Raw genomic sequence first — 23,053 nt, 5'->3', positions numbered from 1 at the left:
AAATCCAACCATGTTTTCTTAGCATGTACATTGTAATGCTAATGAAGCGGTGAATTAAATGAAATTAAAGTTGTGTGCGAAAAATCAATACAGAGCACAACAATATGTTGTTAGCTAGTTTAGCTTACATGCATGCTATCGATGAAGTGATGAAACCAAATTGCTGATGTTTGCATGATAAACTCTGCTGAATGAGTTGGAAGACTGGCAAATTCTTTCTTAGAAAGTTCTTAAGTTGAAGGACTAAAAGTCTAAAACACACCTGTATTTTCTATTAGAACACATGCAAGAATTGGAAAAGAAAAGGTGTTTATACAACAACAATCAGGATCTGTGGAGTAACGTGAATTAAAACATGAGTAAATTTCAAAAAAATACACCTTTTGAAGGTGTTTCCACGTGACACAGCCGAAATGGTTCGTAACAGCCTGGCATATTTTCTCCGGAAAAAAAAGAACAGTTTGCCATATTTTTATTTTCACTTAAACCAAATCTTCTGAATTAACGAGTTTGACAGTAAAACTGGAAAATTGGATCCACGTGTACCGTGTACGATCTCGGTCGACAATTTTCCACATTCACTTTTCCATCCTTCGCACCCTCTGTATTCCCGATCTCTTCACGATTTTTTCCCTATCCCCAATCTCTGGCTCTCGCTAGTCGCTACTGTCACCGGCCAGAGCCAGAGCAAGACGGTGGTGGGAGCGTCTTCAGCGACCTCGTTGGCCAGGCGCGCGTGACGGCCGGCGCGTCCTCCTAGCTCCTTGCCTGCCGGTCCACCCGCGGCCCGCACGGCTGGGTGGCCGGCCCGCACCGACAGCGAGGTGCGTTCTGCCAGCGGAAAATCTGGCCGGGCTCCTCCGCGACCCTCTTGAGAATCTGGTCGGACTCCGCCACGCGCCTTGCCCTTGGTGGTCAGGAGAAGAGAACGGACGATGCTGACCCGGAGGGAGTCGTCGTCGGCAGTCCTGAACTCGGTGGCGGAGGCGGAGGAGCATGGCCTCGGCACGCAGGACGCCGGACGCGGAGGCGACCGCCGCGGGCACGCGGCAAGCTCGCGGATGCGCTAGCGGTGGCCTCGAGGACAAGGGGGAGAGCGCCGTCGCCAGGCTCTGCGTCAACGGCGGTTGCTGCTTGCTCATCGGCTAGGCTCAGCGTCAATGGCGGCTTCTACGACTTCGGGTACTAGCTCACCGAGTCATCGGCCATGGGCGGCGTCGGGCCGGTGTCCAGCCTCGGTTTTCTCTAGATTGACGAGAGAGTTGATTGGTAATATCCGAGCCCTACTCTCTATACTCTCTAGTGGCTGCATTGAACGTTTTTTCTTGATGTATTCACACCCTCGGAATTTTAACATATATATCCTGCAAAACAGTTTATGGCATACAAAGTTCTGTCAGATAAGTAGGCAATGAGAAAGAGCGCGACTAAACTAAAACAGAAATTTCATGTCAAATTTGTGTAGTAACATGTTTAACTTTGACACAACAGAACAGAAAGAGAAACAAAGTACAAGGGCATGGAATTGACTAATAAGTGTTCTTACCTGGCCATTTTGACTTGGGCACTTCCCTTCCTCCGCTTGATCGCGCTATCTCACGGTACTAATATGAACATGAGGATTCCCCGGGTGCTTGTTGATCGCCTGCCTGAACGCTGCCTTGAGGCTCTGCAGGTTCCATCGTCCAACCTCCTCCTCTTGCATACGTGGAACCTCCTCTTCCTCCTCCCGAACAAAATTCGGTTGGACATGGAGCTGACCGTGGCTGAAGCCTTCCTGCTCGTAGATATCCACATTGAATACCTTGAGGCTCCCCAGGTGCTGGATGCCATCAAGTACACCATCGGAGCCTTGCCGCAATGCTTGTGCGTAACAATCTATAGTGAGGTTCTGAAGCCTCGGCATAGCCCCTGCTTCGAACATCAGGCAAGGCAATTTATACCTGAACTGAAACTCCTTAAGATTTGGGAACGTGGCATCTCGGACGCTAATGCCTTCTTCTGGAGCATGATCCCTGACGTGCATTTTAAGGTTCACCAGCGAGGTCAGGCTGGCAAGAACCTCTGCACCATCCTTCCCCAGCGACACAACTTGAATTTCCAAGCTTCTGAGATTTTGGAGTTGAGCTATCCAATCTGGGACCACGGAGAAGGGACATTCCAGCACATGCAACCTATGAAGATGGCGTGGAGGTGGGGACCAATAAGCCAAGATGTCATCATGTATGCAGAACCCACTGATGGTCAGTGATTGAAGGCTGCCAAGCCTACCGAGGGAAGAGAGAAGTAGATCGCTTGAGAATCCTGACGGTCCGCCAAGAAGGATATCCCACAGCAGGATCCCCAGATCTAGCTTTAGCTCCCTTAAGTTGTTCAGATCACCGAGTCTCTTGAGAATCCCCACATCTTTGAGATCTAGAGAGGGTGCATCCAAAGTACGGAGGGATTCCATCCTGCCGATCCCACCGCGCAGAACCACGCTGCGAGGAACAATCAGATGCCACAGCATAGAGGGTAGCTCACGAAAATCTACATCATCATCCACACAATGAGCTACTTCCAATGTCTTCAAATGTTTTAATGTTTGCAGTTGTTTTAGCAGACCTGTACACACCACGCCACTGATCCTCAAATATCTCAGTTGGAAAAAACTGCGTAAGGAAGATAGATGCTCTTTGGAATCAGAAACATCAAGATGTAGAACTCGCAGAAGTTGAAACCTCGAGAGAGAAGGCCTAAATTGACCAGGCCCCCAAAAGTTAAATGACCTAACTTGGGTGAGAGCCATGTTTCCTAGCACATGATTGCATTCTGAATTTCTGAGTTGGATGGATAGTCGACGAACTTCCGTGATGCAGCCTTTCGTGGTATCTGGATCATGAATTCTTGGGATTCTTTTACTATAGTGATAAAGTTTTCTTCTGTGGACTTCAATGTGATAAAGTCAAGCATTAGATCGTGCACTCGACAAGACGACACATTCCCGCAGTCATCGAAGCCACCTATTTGGATCATGTTTCTGTTGATGAGCTCACTAAAATAACTTTCCGCAATCTCCTCTGGACCATAACCATGCTTTTCACTAATAAAACCCTCAGCTATCCATCTCTTCACCAAATCAGCCTTGGTTATTTCAGAATCTTCTGGAAATATTCCAAGATATAGCATGCAGGTCTTAAGATCCAGAGATAAATCATTGTACCCAAGATTAAACACATGTCTCATCCATTGTAAAGCAGGGTTTCCTTCCAATTGGAAAACAAAACAATTATGTATCTTTTCCCAGATTTCATTTGAGTTTACCTCTTCATGGCTAGCCAAAATGCTGGCCACACTGAGTATGGCTAGTGGAACCCCTTGACATTTCTTTAAAATTTCATTAGAAATATTCTTCAGTTGCTCGGGGCAAGAATCTTTAGAGGGAAAAATCCTTTTATGAAATAATCTCCTTGAGTCAAGATCATTAAGAGGTTTAATCTTGTAGACATGGCCATGGAAACAGGAACAGCATGCCTGAGCTACATCTTCTATTCGTGTAGTTGTTATAACTCTACTTCCACGATTATTCTCCACGAAAGAACATTTAACAATGTTCCATACATCCATACTCCAGATATCATCAATTACGATAAGATATCTGTTAAACAATATAAAACACGATTTTGTCATACTAATAGTATAAAATAATTGTAGTGTCTTCATGTAATGTGTCTCGTAAACATGTTGAGATTATGCAATACAAGCAATTTGTGTCATAGCAACAAAGAACTAAAGAAAATTTGAGCAAACGCGTCTGTATTATGTATGCATATTTGTAAGGAGAATTTGATGGCTCTTTTTGTTGACTTTCATGCTGGATCTCTCCCAATTTTTCGGTTAAATTTTGGGATAATTACTTTGTTGCCTAAGAAAGAGGATGCTTTTCAGATTCAGCAATATAGACCTATTTGTTTGTTGAATGTTTGTTATAAAATTTTCACGAAAGTATGTACTAGCAGAATCAATGCGGTGGCTAGTTCGATGATTAAGCCTACGCAGTCCGCCTTCATGTTTGAGCGGCATATCTTAGAGGGTGTGGTCGTTTTACATGAAACGGTTCATGAGATGCATACCAGAAAATTAAATGGGTTGATTTTAACAATTGATTTTGAAAAGGCTTATGATAAGGTTAGATGGTCTTTTCTTCAACAGATTCTCAGAATGAAAGGTTTTGATGAGCAGTGGTGTGCTTGGATCGATAATTTTGTGAAAGGTGGTAGTGTCGGTGTCAAAGTGAATGACAAGATTGGGCATTATTTCCAGACTATGAAGGGTGTTAGGCAGGGTGATCCGTTGTCTCCAGTGCTTTTTAACATTGTGGCTGATATGTTGGCGGTGCTGGTGGAGCGGGCTAAGGAAATTGGTCGTTTAAATGGGTAATTCCGCATCTTGTGGATGGAGGTGTGTCGATTCTCCAATACGCAGATGATACGGTGATCTTTCTTGAGCATGATCTTCATCAAGCTAAGTATTTAAAGATGCTCTTATGTGTTTTTGAGCAGCTTTCGGGGCTTAAGATTAATTTTCATAACAGTGAAGTATTTTGCTTTGGGCAAGCGAAGGAGTGTGAGGCCCAGTATACTCAATTGTTTGGGTGTGGGGTGGGATCGTTCCCTTTTCGTTATCTAGGGATTCTGATTCATTATCGTAAGTTGCTGAATAAAGAATGGAAAGGGGTCGAGGACCGTTTTGTCTAGTGGTGACCGTCTTACGCTTATTAATTCGGTATTAGCTAGTTTGCCCATGTTTATGATGTCCTTCTTTGAAATTCCAAAAGGAGTAGTGGAAAGGTTGGATTTTTATCGTTCGAAATTCTTTTGGCAATGTGATGAACAACAAAGAAAATATAGATTGGCTAAGTGAGATATCTTATGCCGGCCTCGTGATCAAGGAGGTTTGGGGATTGAGAATTTCGAGCTTAAAAATATTTGTTTGCTGAGCAAATGGCTCTATAAACTTCTCGAGGGTGAGGGGCTGTGGGTGGATTTATTGCGGAATAAATATCTCTACGCAAGCTCTTTGTCCCAAGTTCGTATGAGGGCTTTAGATTCGCCTTTTTGGAAGAGATTGTTGCGGGTACGACAGTTTTCTTCCCTCATATCTCCTTTTCGGTGAATTGTGGGTCTGATGTTTGTTTTTGGGAAGACACATGGATTGGTGCCTCTCCTCTCAAACAACAGTTTCCATCCCTCTATAGGATTGCACTTAATCGTAAGGCTTCGTTTGCCGATGTGTTGGGGGCGAATCCTCCTAATATTGCGTTTCGTAGAGCAATTGTTGGGAATCGTTTGGTGGCATGGTTGGAGTTGTGTCACAAACTTGAGTCAGTGAATTTTGTGGATCAGGCTGACTCCTTTACTTGGAATCTGAACTCTTCTGGGTCGTATTCGATGAAGTCCCTATACAAATCGCTTATTAATAATGATTGCCAATTCCGACATAAAGTTATTTGGAAGCTTAAAGTTCCTCTTAAAATTAAATTTTTTGCTTGGTATTTATGTCGTGGGGTGGTGCTTACTAAGGATAATTTGGCCAAAAGAAATTGGGGTGGTAGCAAGAAATGTGTTTATTATGATCAAGATGAGACCATTCAACATCTATTTTTTCAGTGTCCGATGGCACGTTTGGTCTGGCGAACCGTCTTTGTGACATTTAATTTACCACCTCCATCATGTGTTACTAATATGTTTGGGCGGTGACTTCGGGGTGTTGAAATTTTTTTTGCTTCGCTCATCCTTGTAGGAATTTGTGCGATATGTTGGTCTATATGGAATTGCAGAAATGATTTGGTTTTTCATAACAAGAATGTGGCTAATTTCTTGCAGATTGTTCTTCGGGCATCCCATTGGCTCCGTACGTGGTCCCTACTTCTTCGGACGGAGGCTCAGGGATGTATGGAATCTAGGTGCAGCCGTTTGGAGACGGTAGCACGGGAGTTATTTAACCGGTTTGGATGGCGCGCAGGTCTTAAGCCGGAAGGATTTTGATGTTTTCCTTTCACTCTCTGTTCTTTATCTTTTGTAATTCGGAAACATGTACTTTAAATACTTTTAATAATTTATGGCTGTATGCATCGCTCGATGCAGAGACCGGGGGAAGTCCTCCTTTTCGAAAAAAATTTGCATATTTGTAAGAACCTCATGTGCAATGGCTGCTTGTGTGGTAACAATTATGTATGATCCGTGAAATACAGATAATCTAGACTCACAAATCTCTAACAAAACATATGTAACTGCAACTTCACTTAGTATTCCAAGCGCAATTTCTGTGTCATTTATTCTGACCTACAGTGACTTGCTTATACACGCTGACCTAAATACTCCGTATGTATTTGTCAGTTAAGTTTAGGAACATAAATGGCATTGCTGACTGCTGTGCACGTTATCAAGTTTAGAAACATAAATGACATAGCTATGTATGCATAATTTTGACCTATAGTGCCTTCCGTATTCAAAGCCAGATTGGAAATAAAAGGTCTGTAATACACCCTACACTGCTTTACAGGCCAGGCAATAAGAATGAATACCAAAGACATTAATTCCAGTCCTTTGTATATCTACCCTTAAGAACATAGAAAACAACAAACATATTTAAAGTTATCAAATTATGATCAAACCTAAATAGTGGGATAACTTGATAAGTCAAAGTTAAAGTATTTTTGGAGTGTCAACAAAAATATTTACGACAGTTACAGAAGATTTATAAAATCTGACGAACCATCCTTGCAAAACAAGCAAACTAAGCTCTTGTTGAGTACTGGGCTGTATGTGTTGGAGCTAGAAACATTAGTCCCATGTATATAAAGGCTTTTATCAAAGTTGAAATATATTCAGTTCTCAAATTACTAGGCCAATTTTTGGAGATTATCCAATTACTAGGTCTATATTCACATTTCATGCTCTTTTATCTTAACACATCTAGACATGGGAGCATACCTTGTGTCTTTGAGACGTCTTCTGAGTTCGTCTATGAGTTGGTGCTCTTCTTTCGGGAATGAAGGCATCCAACCCGCAACTCCAGACAGTATATCTGATAAGACCTTGACCATAGTGGGATTTTGCGACAGCGATACAAAGGCTGTGCGATCAAAATGGCTTTTGATCGTATCATGAACTTGTTTGGCAAGGGTAGTCTTGCCCACACCTCCAAATCCAACAACTGATACCAATTTAAGTTTCTGGGTATTCTCCTCCATCCTCAACAACTCGATGATCTTGTCCTTCGGGCCGTCTATGCCTACAAGGCTGTCAGCCTCTGCATAGAGTGCCTGTAAACGAGGATCAATAGTCACAAGGCCCCGAGGAGAACCGATGTGCTCATCTAGTTTATATCTATTATGACGAGAACTTGCTTCCATGACCCGGGCCTTCAGTTCTTCGATCCGGTTGGCGATCTTGTAGCGAGCCTGGAGCTTCTTAAGTCCACTCAAAAGCACGGCAGAGGCCTCACCGCTATCAAGATCATTGGTGAAGATGTCGATGCAGTCCTCCATATCATAGGACATGTCACGTACCTTGTCACGCCAGTCCTTCTGTTGCTCATCGAGCTCCTCCATCCTAGACAGCTTCACGAGCAGAGCATTCATACTGCTCATCTCATCTCTCAAGAAGGTGATCTCTTTCTTAACACCCTTGGACAGATTGTACTTATTTTCCAGCAAGGTCGCGAGCTTGGTGAGGAGCGATGAAATCGCTCCAGTCACCACGCTCGCCATCACCCCCTCCATTGGTTGTGCGCAATCTTCTTTCCCACAATCAAACAATGGTAGTATTATATATCCCTATGCAAGGTGTTTGAGGCTTCTAGGCTTCAGGAGGAGGAGACGCCAAGTGGCATGAGCACGGTCATTGCAAAGCAGGAGTACATATAGAAATGGAATTCATGAACTTTGAATATCCGGCCAGAGACTTCGATTATTGATCAATGATGTTCATGATGCATAACCTGACTATTTCCTTGTGACCAAGTCCAACCTTTGTACTAGAAGTCGATATATGTCGCCGTCACATGGTTATTTATTTATGTCTTATACGTAGGAATTTTGAACATATATAGGATGTGGGTGAGCAATTAAGCTCTTGCCCTAACACGTCTGACAGTGAATTGGTCAAATTACAAGTTTCAGCCAATCCTAAGAGGAGATTACTTTCATTGAAATTGATTCTACTAGGAAGATGCCTGAGGTGAGTTGAACATGTAGATGAATTCCTAAGTAGCTTCACCTTCGTTACTAGGCTTGCTGCTCGCAACAAAATCAACGGTTGTCTCTGTCACAGTCGCTGAGACTTGTCTTTGGTATTCTTAGAGAGGAAGATAAGCGCCTACAGCTGGCTGAATAAATTGGAAGAAAACGAGTGAATGCAGAAACCTCCTGGTAAGAAGCATGAGGTTGATATGTCTTTTTTTATTCCAGTTAAAAAAATAACAATAAATTTCACAGAACCACACTTTTTGTGGCAGGTGTCTCACAAAACCACGGTTGTTTGTAATAGTTTCACAAAACCATAATTTTTGGGACAGCTGGTATCAGAAACTCCTAATCTCGATAATTAAGCTGGTTGATGATGTTTCCGACAACACGGGGCCTCCAATCAGATGCCACGTCATCTTCCCGACCCGTTTTCGATGCCCATTTTCGACGTCACGTCAGCTGCCTTTGCTCTAGTGACAGGTGATGTCTTGGGTTTGGCTGTGTGCATCAATTGATGCGGAGGCCAGAGATTTTTTCTTCTTTTCGAAAAAAAAAATGATGTCTTGGATCGGATAGAAACTGATTGGACAGCTTTTTTTCTAATAATGAAAAAGAATAATCTCCTGCATCTGCATCCAAAAATGCACATAGTCCAACGTTATTACAAAACCTCGTCTCGAACATCAAAACGAGGTCTGACACGCTACATAAAATGTGTCAGGAATCAACCATGAATATTACCAATTTTACAGAATCACGCCATCGCTATATACAGTCGCTAAACACGGTTGGATGCAGCATCTTCCAGCCCATGTCTGTTCGCGTCGGAGGATGACAAAAGAGAAGCCGAAGCAGCAGCCTGCCATCCATCGTCTGCTGCTTCGTCGCTGCTCGGAGAGTCGACCTTGCAGTTCTTGTAGACTGCATAGATAATCAGTTGGATGCCGCCCAAGACGCAGCCAAACCCATTTGGGACCTGCAATTGAACGTAGGATTCCACAGAACAGATATATTAAACGGATCAGAACTTGGGCAATTTCTTTAATTTGTGTGTGCTGCTTGTAACTTGGTTAAGATGTATATGCATGCATGCTTACCCCAAGGAAGACGTCTCTGTCGAGCAGGGCATAGAAAGCCCAGACGCCTCCGTTAAGGAAGAGGAAGAAGGACAGGAAGAAAGGCATGTACTCCACGCTCCTTGTGGTGATCACCGTTCTCTGTTCCATGCAAAGCAAGTGCAAATTTTTCAGTTGCGGTTCTCTCATCGACATGCTTTTTTTGGTCGGATAACGAACGGAAACAGCAGTGCACCTCTCCAGGCGGAGTGGCCCACAAAAAGAGCCCATTGAAGACCTGCCCTTTTGGTCTTTCTAGCTTTTAGCCCACTTGTATACGCAATTACCACGACTGCTTCTGACATTACACTAGGGATCCTGTGCTAATACATCATTGATTTCTTGATAAATGTGTTTTTTTTTCTAACTATATTATCAGGAAGATGTAGTAATCAGTACGCAGAGCTGTTTTTTAGGTAAAAGACGGTAGGCAAAATGCTACAGTCATATATTAATAAAATAAAACTCACCTGTACAGCAAACGTGAAAAAGAAGAAAAGAAAATTGAGGCAACAATATATGACACAAAATTCAAAATTTATTATTCCCTCCATCTCATGTTAAGTGACTCAAATTTGTTTAAATATGGACGTATAAATATACTAAAATACGTCTATATACATGTAATATTTCGGCACTTAATATGGGACGGAGGGAGTACGCGTACGTGTCCTTCCCGTTAATAACTCAATACAACTCAAAGATATTAATCAGCTAGAACAAAGCATAACTTGAATGATTAACAGAGATGCCCCACAACTCATCTCGTTCAATTTTTCAAGTTTGGTGCCTATGTTTCGCGATTTTGGACTTTAGCTTCTGCTTTGTGAGTACGTATGATGATGTGTGGGTAACTGCATGTGCCATGGTTAAAAAAAAATACTACATTCGTTTCTAAATATAATATGTTAAGTCAGACATCTGAAAGTTTGATCAAATTTATAGAAAGTTGTACTAATATCCACAATATATATATCAGGTAAGTATATTATGAAGATTCAAGCGGATATAATAAAATTAATTTAGAGTGTTAGATGTCGGTAGATTTCTTTATAAACTTGATCAAAGTTTAATAGATTTAACTTAGAACAAAGTTAGAGCATCTTATATTTAGAGATGGAGTATTAGTCAACTATCTATCACGCAATTCGCTCTTATCTCTCAGAATAAAAAAGTTTTGCCTCCGTCAAACAACTCAATATGGCGTGCATGTTTTTTCTTTCGAAAAGGAGATTTTAAACCCTCGGCATCTGCATCAAAATGATGCGCACACACCCACATTCATGCCGTGCATGTTTACACGATCGATTCACACATGTATACGTTCGCTTACATTTTCTATCCGTGCACGTTTGCTAGCTCTATATTTGTTAATCGCTGCTGTATGTTGACCTACACCTACACGCATATATATCTCTCGTGTGCACGGCTTGTGCAATCACAATCTTTGAGCACGCAACGCTGTTTGACTTTTAAGAAAAGTTCTTTTTTCATTTTTCTACACTACGAATACCGTTACATAGCCAGGCAAATAAATTAGCAAATGCATTTGGTGCGCAAAAGATTTGTACACTTACTATCTTTATGCATGATTTACACAGTAATATATGTTCGACACAGTACGACTTTTTATATTGTCAGCTGTACCAGCTCGATCATACCGGCTTTTGGTTCCTATAAAATACTCCAAAATCTCCATAGTTGCAAACATGCATGCTTTTCCAGCATGATTTTGCGAGGCACGCATACCGTACAAGATTGGAATGTGTCAGCATGATTACACACATGACCCGGTGATGGTTTCCGGCCCACCTCTAACGATGAATGTATATATGCACAAAAAGCGTCTAAATAGATACATGTAATATTTCGTCACTTAATATGGTATGGAAGGAGTAAGATCCAATTCCATAAAATAATTGATTTCATTTTGCAGGTGCGTGGGACCTTACCATGGCAGCGAGTGGGGACCCGTACATGAAGACACTGAGGCAGGCGCATATCAATCCGACAACCATGATTTTCATGTCAAGCTCAGCAATGGCAAACGTTGTAGTCGCGAACACGACCCCAAAAAAGGCGATGTCCAAAGCTGCCACCAATTTCGCGGTTTTAACCTTGAAAAAGCAAATTAAGGAAATGTAATTGGTCATAAACTTCCTTCAGTTGAAAAAGCAAAGGAAATAATGTGTTGTTGATCATAAACTTGAGTGTACATGTTCCCAAAAGGACGCATGCATATCTGTCGGTGCTGTGCTGGGTGGGGGGGCTCACCCTCGTGCCATGGTCGTTGGCATAGATGAGGAAGAGGACGACGTAGATGGCCTCCATGAGGGCCCCGAACCCATTGACGGTGGCGATGAGGAGGCCGTCGGGCTTGGTGAGGCCGTAGTAGAGCCACAGCAGCGCGTTGAGCAGCGTCATCACGTATGGCGCCGGCTCGAACTCCTCCGTCGACCCGCCCCTCACGATCCTCCAGAACGTCGTGCTGCAGCCATGCATTTCATTCAATTAAAGCACGATATGAAACAAAGAAAACAAATGCTTATGGTATGCTCTTACACGGGAGAAATGAAGACCAGAACGGAGATGATGTTTCCTGCAACAACAGGGGGCGAAGCTATGTCAAACAAAGAAAATAGCGCTAGCTAGAGAGGAAATGGCAGAGACAGACTCAGCCATGCGCACACGTAGCAGTACCTATGATGCCGATGATGAACAGAGTGGGATCCATGGCGCAGCTAGCAGCTGGTCGAGTAGACCTGCCGCTGGGAGGGAGAAATTAATGGAGAACGAAGAATTCGAGAACGAAGAAGGTGATCCAAAGCAAAGGAGGTGGCTCGAACTTATTGAGGAGAAAGCAGAGACCATCCTAGCTGCTGTATGAGAGAGACATGCGGTTACGAATTAAAGCTGGCCCGGCTTGTGCTGTGCCTCGTGTAAAACAAGAGAAATAAATATGCGTATACAGAAGGGCCACCGGCTTTTCAGATCCTTTTGACGAAAAGGCAGAGAACGATGTGTTTACAATGATATAATCTCCTCTTTGTTTTCTGGCGTATGATGTGCTACTTCACACTCTGGCTACTCCTTATATCTTGGTAATCAAGCATCATGAATCTGGAAATTACTCAAAGAATTATACGGAATTTTACAGAACGTTGGAGCACTGGTTCCGCCAGTCAGCACCCTCAGATGATTCCTCGAGATATATAGGCCATGAAAAATCAAGATAAGTGTACTAGAATATTATTAGAGTTAATTTCACAAAACCATATTTTTTGTGATAGTTGTCTCACAAAACCACAGTTGTTTATAATAATCTCAGAAACCATAACTTTTGAAAGAGTTGATCTCAGAAAATCACGGTAACTTCCTGCTCCATTGAGTCAGTGGTTCTCAAAATTCTTTTTTTGGTCTTTTTGGGTTTTTTTCCTTGTCAATTACATGGAGAAATGTCAAAATGCGGAAGATGGATTTAGAAATGTTGATTTCGAAAGACCATGATGGGGCTTTTAGTTTTATAGTGGATTTTCGTTCCTTACGTTCGTTTAGTTTGTTTCGATCTATTGTATTTTCTTTTATGAATCGACAAAAACAAGATGGTTGTTTTAAAAAAATCACGGTAATCTTGGAAATTAAGGTCACTGGCCACCAGTGAAACTACGTCGCCCTCGCTTTGCTGCCGTACTGTACGTGTGCCAGACTGCATGTCTCCGGCCGTGTCTGAAATAGGATAAGGACTACATGGTGCTTCCTGACATGAGTGGTGGATAGGCACACTGTTCAGCCCAAGAATTCTTAAAATCTTGTACCGTACCCCGTGACACAATCATAGTCTGCCCTTGCTGAACATCCTGCAAAGCCTAAAGCTTAGCACAGACCCCAAGTCACCTGCTTTTTTGATCCAACAGTGTTGTGCGGTGGATGGAACCGCTGGCGCTGCTCCACGAGATCTACTGTACTTCATGACACAGATCCTAGCTAGAATTATTTATTTTAACATTCCCCACTTGTTTGGGGAAGAATATTAGTAAGAAACGTGCTGAGACAAACAAATAAACAATGATGTGATATGTCAAGTTGTCAAAATGATGCATATCTCAGATCTCCAATTGCTTAGCATCGAGAACGATAATGACGAGTATCAGAGTCAGGCCTATGGATTTTCTTAACCCATATGCGCTGAAAACAAACATCCGCAGGATAATATTAAACATCCGTGCAATGTTGGTTAACGACGTATAGTGTGAAAACTCATGTTCCAGAATAACTTTCAATCTTAGTCATGTTAGATCTCAAATAGACGAATCAGATGAAAGGTGAAAATTGTAACCAGTTAAACACATTTTATGAAAAAAAACTTATACAAATTCAAATAAATTAATTCGGAACGGAGAAGTATGTGTTTAGAGGTTAAATGTACTCCTCTATCCTGCTTTAACAGGGGTCTTAGTTTCCGCACACCTACCAAGACAGGCTGAACGCTGCACTTTTGTATCAAACTGGCCCCAGGCGTGCACTCGATTCACATGCGTTTTCAATTTTGTTGCCCAATTAGTTGAAACTAACAAGGCGCTAATTCGCCGGCCGCTGCACGCGCTGCCCCCGTCCCGCACCTCGTGTGCCAGGACACCTCGTATTGTTGGACTGGGTTGTTCAAGTTATGTGTCCCGTAAAGAGTATTTAATTAACTGATTAGAGGTTACACCTCAATCTGATCCCTTTTAAAAAAATATAATGCATGGGTAGAACTAATTAAAAGTTTTCACTGGATAAAAGGTTTTGACATGATGCATTCTCATGTTAGTTTGGGTGTCTTTTCTAATCTAGTGATATGTACTTCACGTAGAATTTTGGTATAGTATCATATTTCATTGTTATGAATAAATTCATTAAAAATTCAAATTTCATTCAATCTTACTTATCGTGCAATTTATTTACTGAAACTTGTGTTTGCCCATAAAAATGAATATGGAACCTGTACTTAGTTCTTTAACAGTATCTCGTTAAACACCTTTAGTCTTAGTTAAGAAAAATTTCTTGTATGTAAGTACAGGACCTGATCGAGTTGCAGATTTGGTTTTCTTAATGTTATCTTGCTTATTTACCCATTCCTCAAACTATGTATATATATGGAATCATAAATATGTTACCTTTAAGGGATTCAACCATGCAAGATAGCTTACATGACTCACAGGCTAAAAGTCGTTACATACACATCCCAAAACAAAATTTGGATAGCTTTAATTTCCAGGAAATTCAAACTGGTAAAATAAGTAGAAAATATAGCTGGATAGCTACAACGCTCGGCAACAACCATTGAAAATATTTGTCGATAGATGCAGGTCAACTGGACCAACTATAAAGATCTGTACGATCACTTCAGATTAATGCATAGTATATAATACGATGTGAGCATTGTATGTGAGAACAGTTTTGCGTGATCCCACAAAAACAATTATCCTCTTTTATTACTCTTAAAATGCAAGCACGAGAAAGAGACGTATAAAGCAAGTGATAGGAATGTTTGCTTGCTTCTTCTGAAGTCATTTTATATTGCTGGTATTTTCCTTGCCTTTCCACCGTAATTGTGGTTAATTAGTTTATAGTTGCATGGATGTAAAGCTTTCGAGTAACTTTGCAAAAATATAATCTTACAACATTTTTTGGATATCACCAATGTTCGTGACGATCATGTTTTTCAATCAATTCGGAGATCACACCCAGGATCGCTGTAGCTTCCACCATAGTACTTCTAGGCCCTAACCAACTGGGTCCAACAAAACAAGATGGAGAGGAAATTATTTCATAAGAAAAAAATAATTTTAAGCAAACAAAATAGTTTTTAGAAGATGAAGTTAATTAAGGTACTTAGAAGTCTTCACCTCCAGCATCGCCTTTTGCATCTTGTGATTGCGCCGTGCCTTGGGTGAAGAAATTGCATAAGACCAAACATGTCAATTGATCCATGCTGGCCTTGTAACCTCACAACTTGTTTGGTTAATTTGAGAGAGAGAGAAAGAGAAAGAGAGAATTGGAGTTTGAGGGGCGCGGGTATTAAATCATTTGTTTTATGGTTAATTTGATATATGTCATTGCATTTTTGGTGAATTTGAAAAATACCACTACAATTCTAATCTTTCAAAAATGCCATTGCAAATCTATAGATTCTTCAAAAAATGTCACTATGATGGGTCCGAATTGGAACGGCATTTTTCGAATTCGCCAAAACGGCGTATATCAATGTTCGACACAAGAAAACACTCCGGAGGAGGGGTGGAGTGTATCTCTACGCACCAGGGTAACAAAAGGGAGAGACATAGCATGTGTATATGTATGCGGGCGTGCCAGTGTATCGAGATACACAAATAAAAGTGTAGGAAAAGTATTTTATTAATCTCAAGGATAAACAAATACAATTCCCGAACGTGTTGCGCTCCGTGGCCTACTAGCGCGGCCAGCCTGACTATGGCGATTGCGGTCTCCTGGTCCCCGGTCTCGTGGTCCCCGGGGCCTCGGAAGGCTCCTGGTTAATTACTCCCACGGGTTGCGCTGCGAGATACCTCCGATTAAGCCACGTGGTTGTCATCTTCGGTCTTCGCTTCAAGTTCCCGTGCATGAAGAAGAGGTGATGTGTGTGTGGCGGCGGCAGAGTCCGTGTCTTCGTCGGTACACGCGCCGCAGGTAGCGTGGCTTTTGCTCCGGCCATGCCCGCCCGCAGTCATTCATCGTCGGTCTTGAACGGCGTAGGTGAGTTGTAAATTGTAGTAGTGAAACGACCGCTCCCGTACAAGGGTTCGATCTCTGTGCTTTAGTGCTAGTCCCTGGATCGACTCACTAGCACACAGTTTCAAGATGTAATATCATAGAACAAATGTCTCAATATTACAACGAGTCATCCAGAATTTAATAGGTACTTACAACTCGCATAACCTCACGGGTTAGCTAGAAATAAAACAACTGTTTAGCAGTAGAAAACGAAAGATACAAGGGCACATCAACACCACGGTGAGAGCGTGTTGGAATGTAGGGCCGTAACCCAAACAAGCAGAACGGACATCTTACTCGTCGTCGGAGTTTCCTGCATCATTAAACGATGCAGCCACTAGGGTCAATACATTGAATGTATTGGCAAGATTCACTAGGAGTTATACCAGAGCCTATCAAGTATATGCATAATGTGGCAAAGTAGGGTTCAAAGCTATTTGCATAAAAGCTTAGTTATTGAATCCTATCTTTTAATCAAATAGAATTTTATCGCTATTGGACACGGGGTAGACACACCCATGCTCCTATTATCCTAGAGCACATTGAAATGGATTCATCAAGTGCTCCTACCCTGTTCAACCATTCATTTTATTTAAGAAGTTGGAATGAGTGAGAGTTTCCTTACAGCTCCACATCTAGTTGCTCAAATTGTCCGTTGCCAGGGACACGGCTAAGTACTTAGTTTTGACGCTTTCGAGAGTTTGTACACATTCCCCACAAGAAACCGACATGTTAATCCCTTGCTGTCCTCAGGGTAGAGTAGCAACGGCATCGATTACGAGATTTTCAGAGGTAATTCCCTAAACCACGAGAGAATCACGCTCCCCCTGCACGGTTACCTCAGTACAATTCCTCGGGTCTAGGTTCATACAACTTACTCTTGTCTCGCCAGAGCCCATATAGCATTGTGGTTGTACTGGAAACTTCTAAATAGGAAACTAGTCCAGTCTTGGTTACCCCAGGTGGCATTCCACATTTGCAACGTAGGCGCTCCCCGAACCCACGGGAGAGACGTCCATGGACGATCCATTCCTGAATCCACAGGAACTCGACTCAGAGGGACCCATAGAAATGGACCTGACACCGCTAATCCTCAAAATCTTCAAAGCAGCCCACCCAGGACGGTTCATTGAATTAATTGTTTTGCCTTACATCTAACAAAACATTTCATATCGCCAAAGGCATAACAATATCATAACGTAGTTATTTCCCCCACGATACTATCATAGCCTAGCATTCAACTATAATCGATGGCAATTTTGGTAGCAAGGTAACGGCGAGGGTAAACTAGACTACCTGGGATTTATAGCTAGCATAAAAGTACGAGTAATATTCCTGATGCATCTAATAAAACATCTAGTGCATAGTAAAAATATTTAGGAGAATGATCAAAGTGAACTTGCCTTGTCCAAGATTGTGGTAGTTCTCGCACTCTTCGCAACAACAAGGATTACACTCCACACAATCTAAAATAAAAGGAACACACACAATAAACACAACATTCAATACAAAAGCCATGCCATGATGCATATGCCATGATGATGCACGCAAAGGTTACTTCTAAAGTACAACGTTTCGTTTCTGTTTTTGAAATTTTTTTCAAATGATTTGGACAGATTATACAACATCAAAGTGGTAATTAATATGCATGATACATGGATAGGGTTTAAATCAAAAGATTGTGTGGCTTTTACAACATAGAGCAATATTTAAACTTGTATGCCATGATTATTCACAAAATAATTTCTTTTCTGGTCCTAATTGATAGAGGACAAGTTTAAATAATTTTACAGCAAGATAACATGCTCAAAACTATTTTGAATCAATTCATTTGAAATTTAAACCATATTCAACCATTCTATAAATAGCTTCTGTCTAAGCTGTTCAAAACTGAAATTAAACAGTGCCAAAATATTGTACACGCTGAGACGATTCCAGAAAGGTGCGGATCACAATTTTTGGACAAACGGTTTGAAAGATATGAGGCTTTGAAGTTGTAGGAGCATTTCTGCAAAAATGCCTTATCTAATTCGGCCGAAAAAAATAAAACAAAATCCTCGCCTCGTGGCATGGCGGGACTGGCTGGTTTCTAGGTTTCCGGCCGGCGGCGGCGCGGCAGGCGGCGCGGCGGTGCAAGGGCGCGGGCGAGCGGCGGGTGGGGCAGCGGCGCGGAGGCGGCGCGCGGGTGGTCGCGCGGTCGGGGCGGCACGGCAGGCCGGAGGCGGCGGCAAGCGGGCTCTCGAGCGCGGGCGCGGACGCGGAGCGCGCGGCCGGCGGGCGGCGGCCTGCGCCGGGCAAGACGGCGGACGGCGGCGCGGAGCTCCAAATCCCGGCCGGCTCGCGTCACTGCATGCGCAAGGATGAGAGGAGGAAGGAGATGGGGTCGGCGCGGGCGGAAGTTCACCGGAACGACGGCAAAACGCGAAGAGGCAGCAATGAACTCCGGCGAGCAATTACTTTCTAACCGGTGCGAAATCGGGCGAGCGGTTTGGGGGAAGTGAAGGAGAAAAGCGAGGGCTTTGGGGTGACGCGCAGGGATTTGGAGGAAACGGCCCGTGCGCGGAGAAATCGGAGGGGGAGTCGTGGGCGACTCGGACTGTGCGTGGCCGGGAAAATCGGACGGAGGTTGAAGAAGACGTGGGGCCCACCAGTCAGTGAGAGAAGCTGGGCTGTTCGGGCTAGGCCGGTCCGGTTCGTTCCGGTTCGGTCCGGTTTGACCGGTTTTCTTTGGTTTTTCCTTTTCTTTTATCTATTTTTTGTTTTTGAACCTCAAAATTGACTCGAAGCTCCAAATCACTCCAAATAAAATGCAACAAAATTTGTAAAATCATATTTTCGTATGATCTAACTTTTGGAACAAGAATTTTCTCAAAATAAAATATTTAAAAATACATTTGCCTATAAAATGGTTTTTAGGGCCCTTAGGCTATCGAAGCAAATTATGTTTCAAAATAATTTCAAAAGCCAACTTATGGGATAGCTTTATATATGCACTAAATCTCTTTTTATCACAATACCCTCGTGGGTTAAAATGCAAATACTCAAGAGCAAGATCAAAGCCCAAAATCAAATAAAAGCATTTTTGCAGAAAAGTTTTCTAGGCAAATTTTAGGGTTTTGAAAGTGATCAAATGCAAGGGTGACATGATGCTCATGATATGCAGTGCATATGAAGAGTTTTGAAAAATTGGGATGTTACAATTAGCAGGGGCCCTCTTCGCTTGGACTTCTTGACGATCAGCAGCTTCATCGGGTAGGTGACGGGTGTCCCATGAGAGTATGTGATTGGTGGAGACTGGCACCGATTTAAAACCAGCACGCGCACTTGTCGGCGTGGTTCGCGCAGCCGGCGATGGCACCTTCAGTTGGACGCCGAGTTGACACGGCGGTCATCATAGGTGTCGATGCGCCTTCTCGTCTTGGTCGAACCGCAAAGTAATGGGTGTAGCACCTCGTCGTCTTCACGCGACGCCTTAGGGACTGCACGCCCGGCAAGTCCGCTGAGCATGATGACGAGCTCCATCTGCCACGGCCCTTGATGACGTGCCTGCCGATGAACCCTTCCTCCGCCCAGCTTGATGACGTATGGGTGTGGGCTTAGCTAGCTCCCATGTCCACGTGCGGTAGCGTTGGCGGTTTGCATGTTGGCGAAGCCTGGCCCCGATGCCACAGGTGACATGGTGATGTCTCCACCGAGCGTCTAGCTCCATCCACCATGGTGTCGACGTCCTGTTGTTGTTGATGGCGACGGGCAGCAGCTGTTGGCGAGCTCCATCCTCCGTGATGCCGACGTCGTGTTGTTGTTGACGGTGACAGGCTGCAGCTGATGGCGAGCTCCATCCTCCATGACGCCGAAATGCCGCGGGCCACCCGCTGACGAGCTCGACGAAGGGCAGTGACGCCAATCTTCAGTGCACAGCAATGGGGAAACCTTTGGGCTGCTTGCCGGTAACTCCGGCCATGCGACCGTCGCCTCCGCCGCAACTCCAGTCGTGCAGGGAAGAGATGTTGGGGAGAGAGAGAGAGGACGAGAGAGAGAGAGAGGGAGAGAGGACGAGAGAGAGGGGGTCAGCCAGGATCCTCACCATTGATATCTCTTCTACCGGCGACCTGAATAATCCTCAGGATGGGCTTATCTCTTCTGTCGGCTGGTGCATGGATATCTCTTCTTTGTTGGATTGGCGCTAGCTGGCCGGCCGTTGAGATAGATGAGCAACAACACGACACATATCACTGCATGTACGTGTACAAATACGGCAGGTATGTACAAGTCCTCCAGCCGTATACGATCGTACATAAACTTCTCCATAGCTGGCTACGCGTACGTGTTTGTACGTACAGCATGCACATGCAGCTCTGGCTTTTTTTCTTGAGTTTGCTTGAGGTGATTAATACTACGATACAGATCAATCAATACGTGCAAGAACACACTAATCAATTGATCCTTAGCTAGCTGATACCTCCATGCAAGTACGCATCAAAAATGAGAGCATGCATGCATGCTACTTCTCAACCAGTACCATATACGTACGTACGTTCATATGGCTTATACTTCAAACTCACCAATTTTCAATGAACAAAAATCCATCGAACAAAATGCCCCCTCACCAAGTAAGATTAAGCGTGAAACGATTGGACTTATCTTGGTGAGAAAGATTTTATTCCGGCGGCAGTTTGAATACTTGCAACCATCTCGATCTCTTGACATCCGCAACCACTTTTAACTGCTGGATTCTCTCGGCCGTTGTACCTGCTAGCTGGACTATATAATCCCCCCGTGGCAGCTAGCACGTACCTGCTTCACTTCACGGCGACTCCTAGCAGATAGCCATCCTCCATTAACCAACCCAGGTACGTAGTAGCATGCAACTAGCCTTATTTATCTTTTGCAAGATTGGTGTTCCATACTCCCGTTTGAGAAGATCCGAAGCACCAGCGCGGCGGCTCGGCCGACTGCCGGTATCGCACAAGACCATCCGAATACTTCACTTGGAGGAGGCCTCGGCCTGCTCTTTTTTTGTGTGTGTGTCCACAGGTAGCGGAGATGGGAAAGTACAACAAGTCTTCTCCATCACGGAAGTCAGATTACTTCGGTCGTGACACCAACAGAGGACGCCATATTGACGCACGTGGATCCTCTCCGGACAAGGGCAAGGGCAAGGCCAGAGATTCACCTCCTCCGCCTCCAAGCAGGAACGAAGGCAAGCATGCAAATTTGTCGGCCTGGCGAAGGTTGTCGCCACCGCCGTCGCCACTGACGATCCCCGAATCAACGCCCAAAGCAGCACGCAGCACGCGCCCTCACCGTGGCGCGAATCAGTCTGACGAAATCGTCATCCCGTCGACTCGGACGCTCCTTTGGACAACCCGGAGGCAAGTTCAAAGCCCTTTCATGTATATGCATATATTAATCCTCACAAGTCGCGTACCTAATCAATTTTTTTTTCTTGTACAGGACCCTCTTGAGACCGTGTTGCCTCACGTCCAAATAAGCAATGGCGTGGAGAGGCTTCTGTCGGATATGATAGCAGAGGAAAAGGCCACAGGAGGTGGCGCTGTGGTCCCACCTGCAGCTCCAACGCTGGTCGCCACAAGAACTCCAGCTGATACATGCGCAACTCTAGAATCTTCTGCCGACAAGAAACGTCCCGCCGCAATGCCTGATGCCGACGTCGCACTCACGATCAACAAGAAGCCGAAACCAGACTCTGATGGTGAGTACATGCACTTCGTCCCTCCTTTCATATGCATACATGCACGCTTCTTTTACATTGGCATGCACGAGTACCTTATTAACTTTCTCTTTTTTCTTTCTTTTTTTTTTAGATACAACTTCAGTCACAGCAATTGATGCAGTAGCAACCCATCAAACGCCCGAAGTTAAAGACCTGAAGGTTTTCTTTGAGAGGTTCCAGTGGTTGTGGTCTGGCGCTAGTCCGTTCTCCAGCAAAGCTTCCCCTTCTTTCAGCGGGACACCACCGAGCCTCATCCTTCCTGAAGGCAAGAACGCCCTCGAGCGCCGAGCCCAGAAATTCCTTCCATCGGATCTCGGAGACATTCAGGAGGCCCTAAGAACGCCCTCGAGCGCCGAGCCCAGAAATTCCTTCCATCGGATCTCGGAGACATTCAGGAGGCCCTAAAGGCGGAGCCTCTAGACAAGCAGCACACTATTGAGCTGATAGAGTGTGTTTTTAATTCTTGGAATGATGCCTACAAAGGGAATATCCCCAGTGATCTTGGCACCCTCATCACCCACCTAAGAGCCTTGATGTCTCGTCTACAGTACAGGGTGCAAGCAGTTCGAGCACTCCGCATGAGACAACTCCTACAAGGGAGCAGGCACGGTCCATGCTGGAAAAGCTTGAGACCGCCCAAAATGAGGTCGCGGCCATCCTCAGTCGCCTTACGGCCGACCATCAGCGCCTTGAGGCGCGTGTTGCTGACATAGCAAGCCTCCGACAGAAACATCAAGAGATCGCGGAGGCACACGAGAAGATGGCGGCAGAAGCGCGGAAGCGTGAAGCTACTATTGCTCGCATGGGAGAAATTTACACCCTTCAGCTTCAAGGCCACGACCATGCTGTTAGCAACTCTTCAGTGGAAGTTGAGGCGTTAGCCCGGCGCCGTGATGAGACGGCCGCCTATCTCACCCGCTGCGACGAAGATGGAAACTCCGACTCTCGTGCCACGGGTGAACCCCTTCCAGAGGTCGCCATGATCCTGTCTTACAAGCTTCCTTAGTGAGATCGCTGGTTACTTCATGCCGTCATCCATCATTAGGCTCCCTTAGCGAGGAGCACCGCTCTAGCTTGAATTAGATTCGTCTTCTTTTAAGTCTGACGTGATTTAGTTCAGTTTAGTTTCAGTATAATCTTGCTTCCGTTTGTACTTCGAACCCCACCATTTATTAAATGATAATGGCTTCTTCAACACCTGCA

The 23,053-nt window shown here is 44.1% G+C and overlaps 2 protein-coding genes, 1 long non-coding RNA gene and 1 pseudogene across 5 annotated transcripts; 2 read left to right on the top strand and 2 right to left on the bottom strand.

The window, feature by feature from the left end:
- Positions 1–332: 332 nt before the first annotated feature.
- LOC100833163 lies at positions 333–7,966 on the bottom strand (annotated as a pseudogene).
- LOC104582561 lies at positions 1,130–6,180 on the top strand. The gene is made up of 2 exons (XR_730322.3): positions 1,130–1,269; positions 5,865–6,180. It is a non-coding gene; the product is annotated as an uncharacterized LOC104582561 (long non-coding RNA).
- An 834-nt stretch (positions 7,967–8,800) lies between the features above and the next one.
- LOC100832850 (bidirectional sugar transporter SWEET17) lies at positions 8,801–12,325 on the bottom strand. 2 transcript variants are annotated; one of them, XR_002963127.1, is made up of 7 exons: positions 12,046–12,325; positions 11,908–11,944; positions 11,620–11,833; positions 11,298–11,462; positions 9,542–9,668; positions 9,328–9,447; positions 9,064–9,206 (listed from the first exon to the last, which is right to left on the bottom strand). XR_002963127.1 is itself a non-coding variant. In XM_003565668.4 (6 exons), exons 1-6 carry the CDS (start codon positions 12,077–12,079, stop codon positions 9,009–9,011), a joined length of 768 nt encoding a protein of 255 aa, XP_003565716.1. In that variant the 5' UTR covers positions 12,080–12,300; the 3' UTR covers positions 8,801–9,008. The 2 variants fall into 2 exon arrangements, 1 of the variants encoding a protein (XP_003565716.1); XM_003565668.4 differs by lacking the exon at positions 9,542–9,668 and having other exon boundaries at positions 8,801–9,206; positions 12,046–12,300.
- An 8,598-nt stretch (positions 12,326–20,923) lies between these two features.
- LOC112270967 lies at positions 20,924–23,031 on the top strand. 2 transcript variants are annotated; one of them, XM_024459760.1, is made up of 3 exons: positions 20,924–20,966; positions 21,151–21,829; positions 21,942–23,031. In XM_024459760.1, the coding sequence occupies exons 2-3, from the start codon at positions 21,160–21,162 to the stop codon at positions 22,253–22,255; spliced, it is 984 nt and encodes a 327-aa protein (XP_024315528.1). In that variant the 5' UTR covers positions 20,924–20,966; positions 21,151–21,159; the 3' UTR covers positions 22,256–23,031. The 2 variants fall into 2 exon arrangements, with proteins under 2 accessions (XP_024315528.1, XP_024315527.1); XM_024459759.1 differs by having other exon boundaries at positions 20,931–21,829.
- Positions 23,032–23,053: the final 22 nt, after the last annotated feature.

The sequence above is a fragment of the Brachypodium distachyon genome, chromosome 2 (assembly GCF_000005505.3).
Source record: "Brachypodium distachyon strain Bd21 chromosome 2, Brachypodium_distachyon_v3.0, whole genome shotgun sequence".
Classification (NCBI taxonomy): Eukaryota; Viridiplantae; Streptophyta; class Magnoliopsida; order Poales; family Poaceae; genus Brachypodium; species Brachypodium distachyon.
This window is presented reverse-complemented; position numbering and strand designations above follow the sequence as displayed.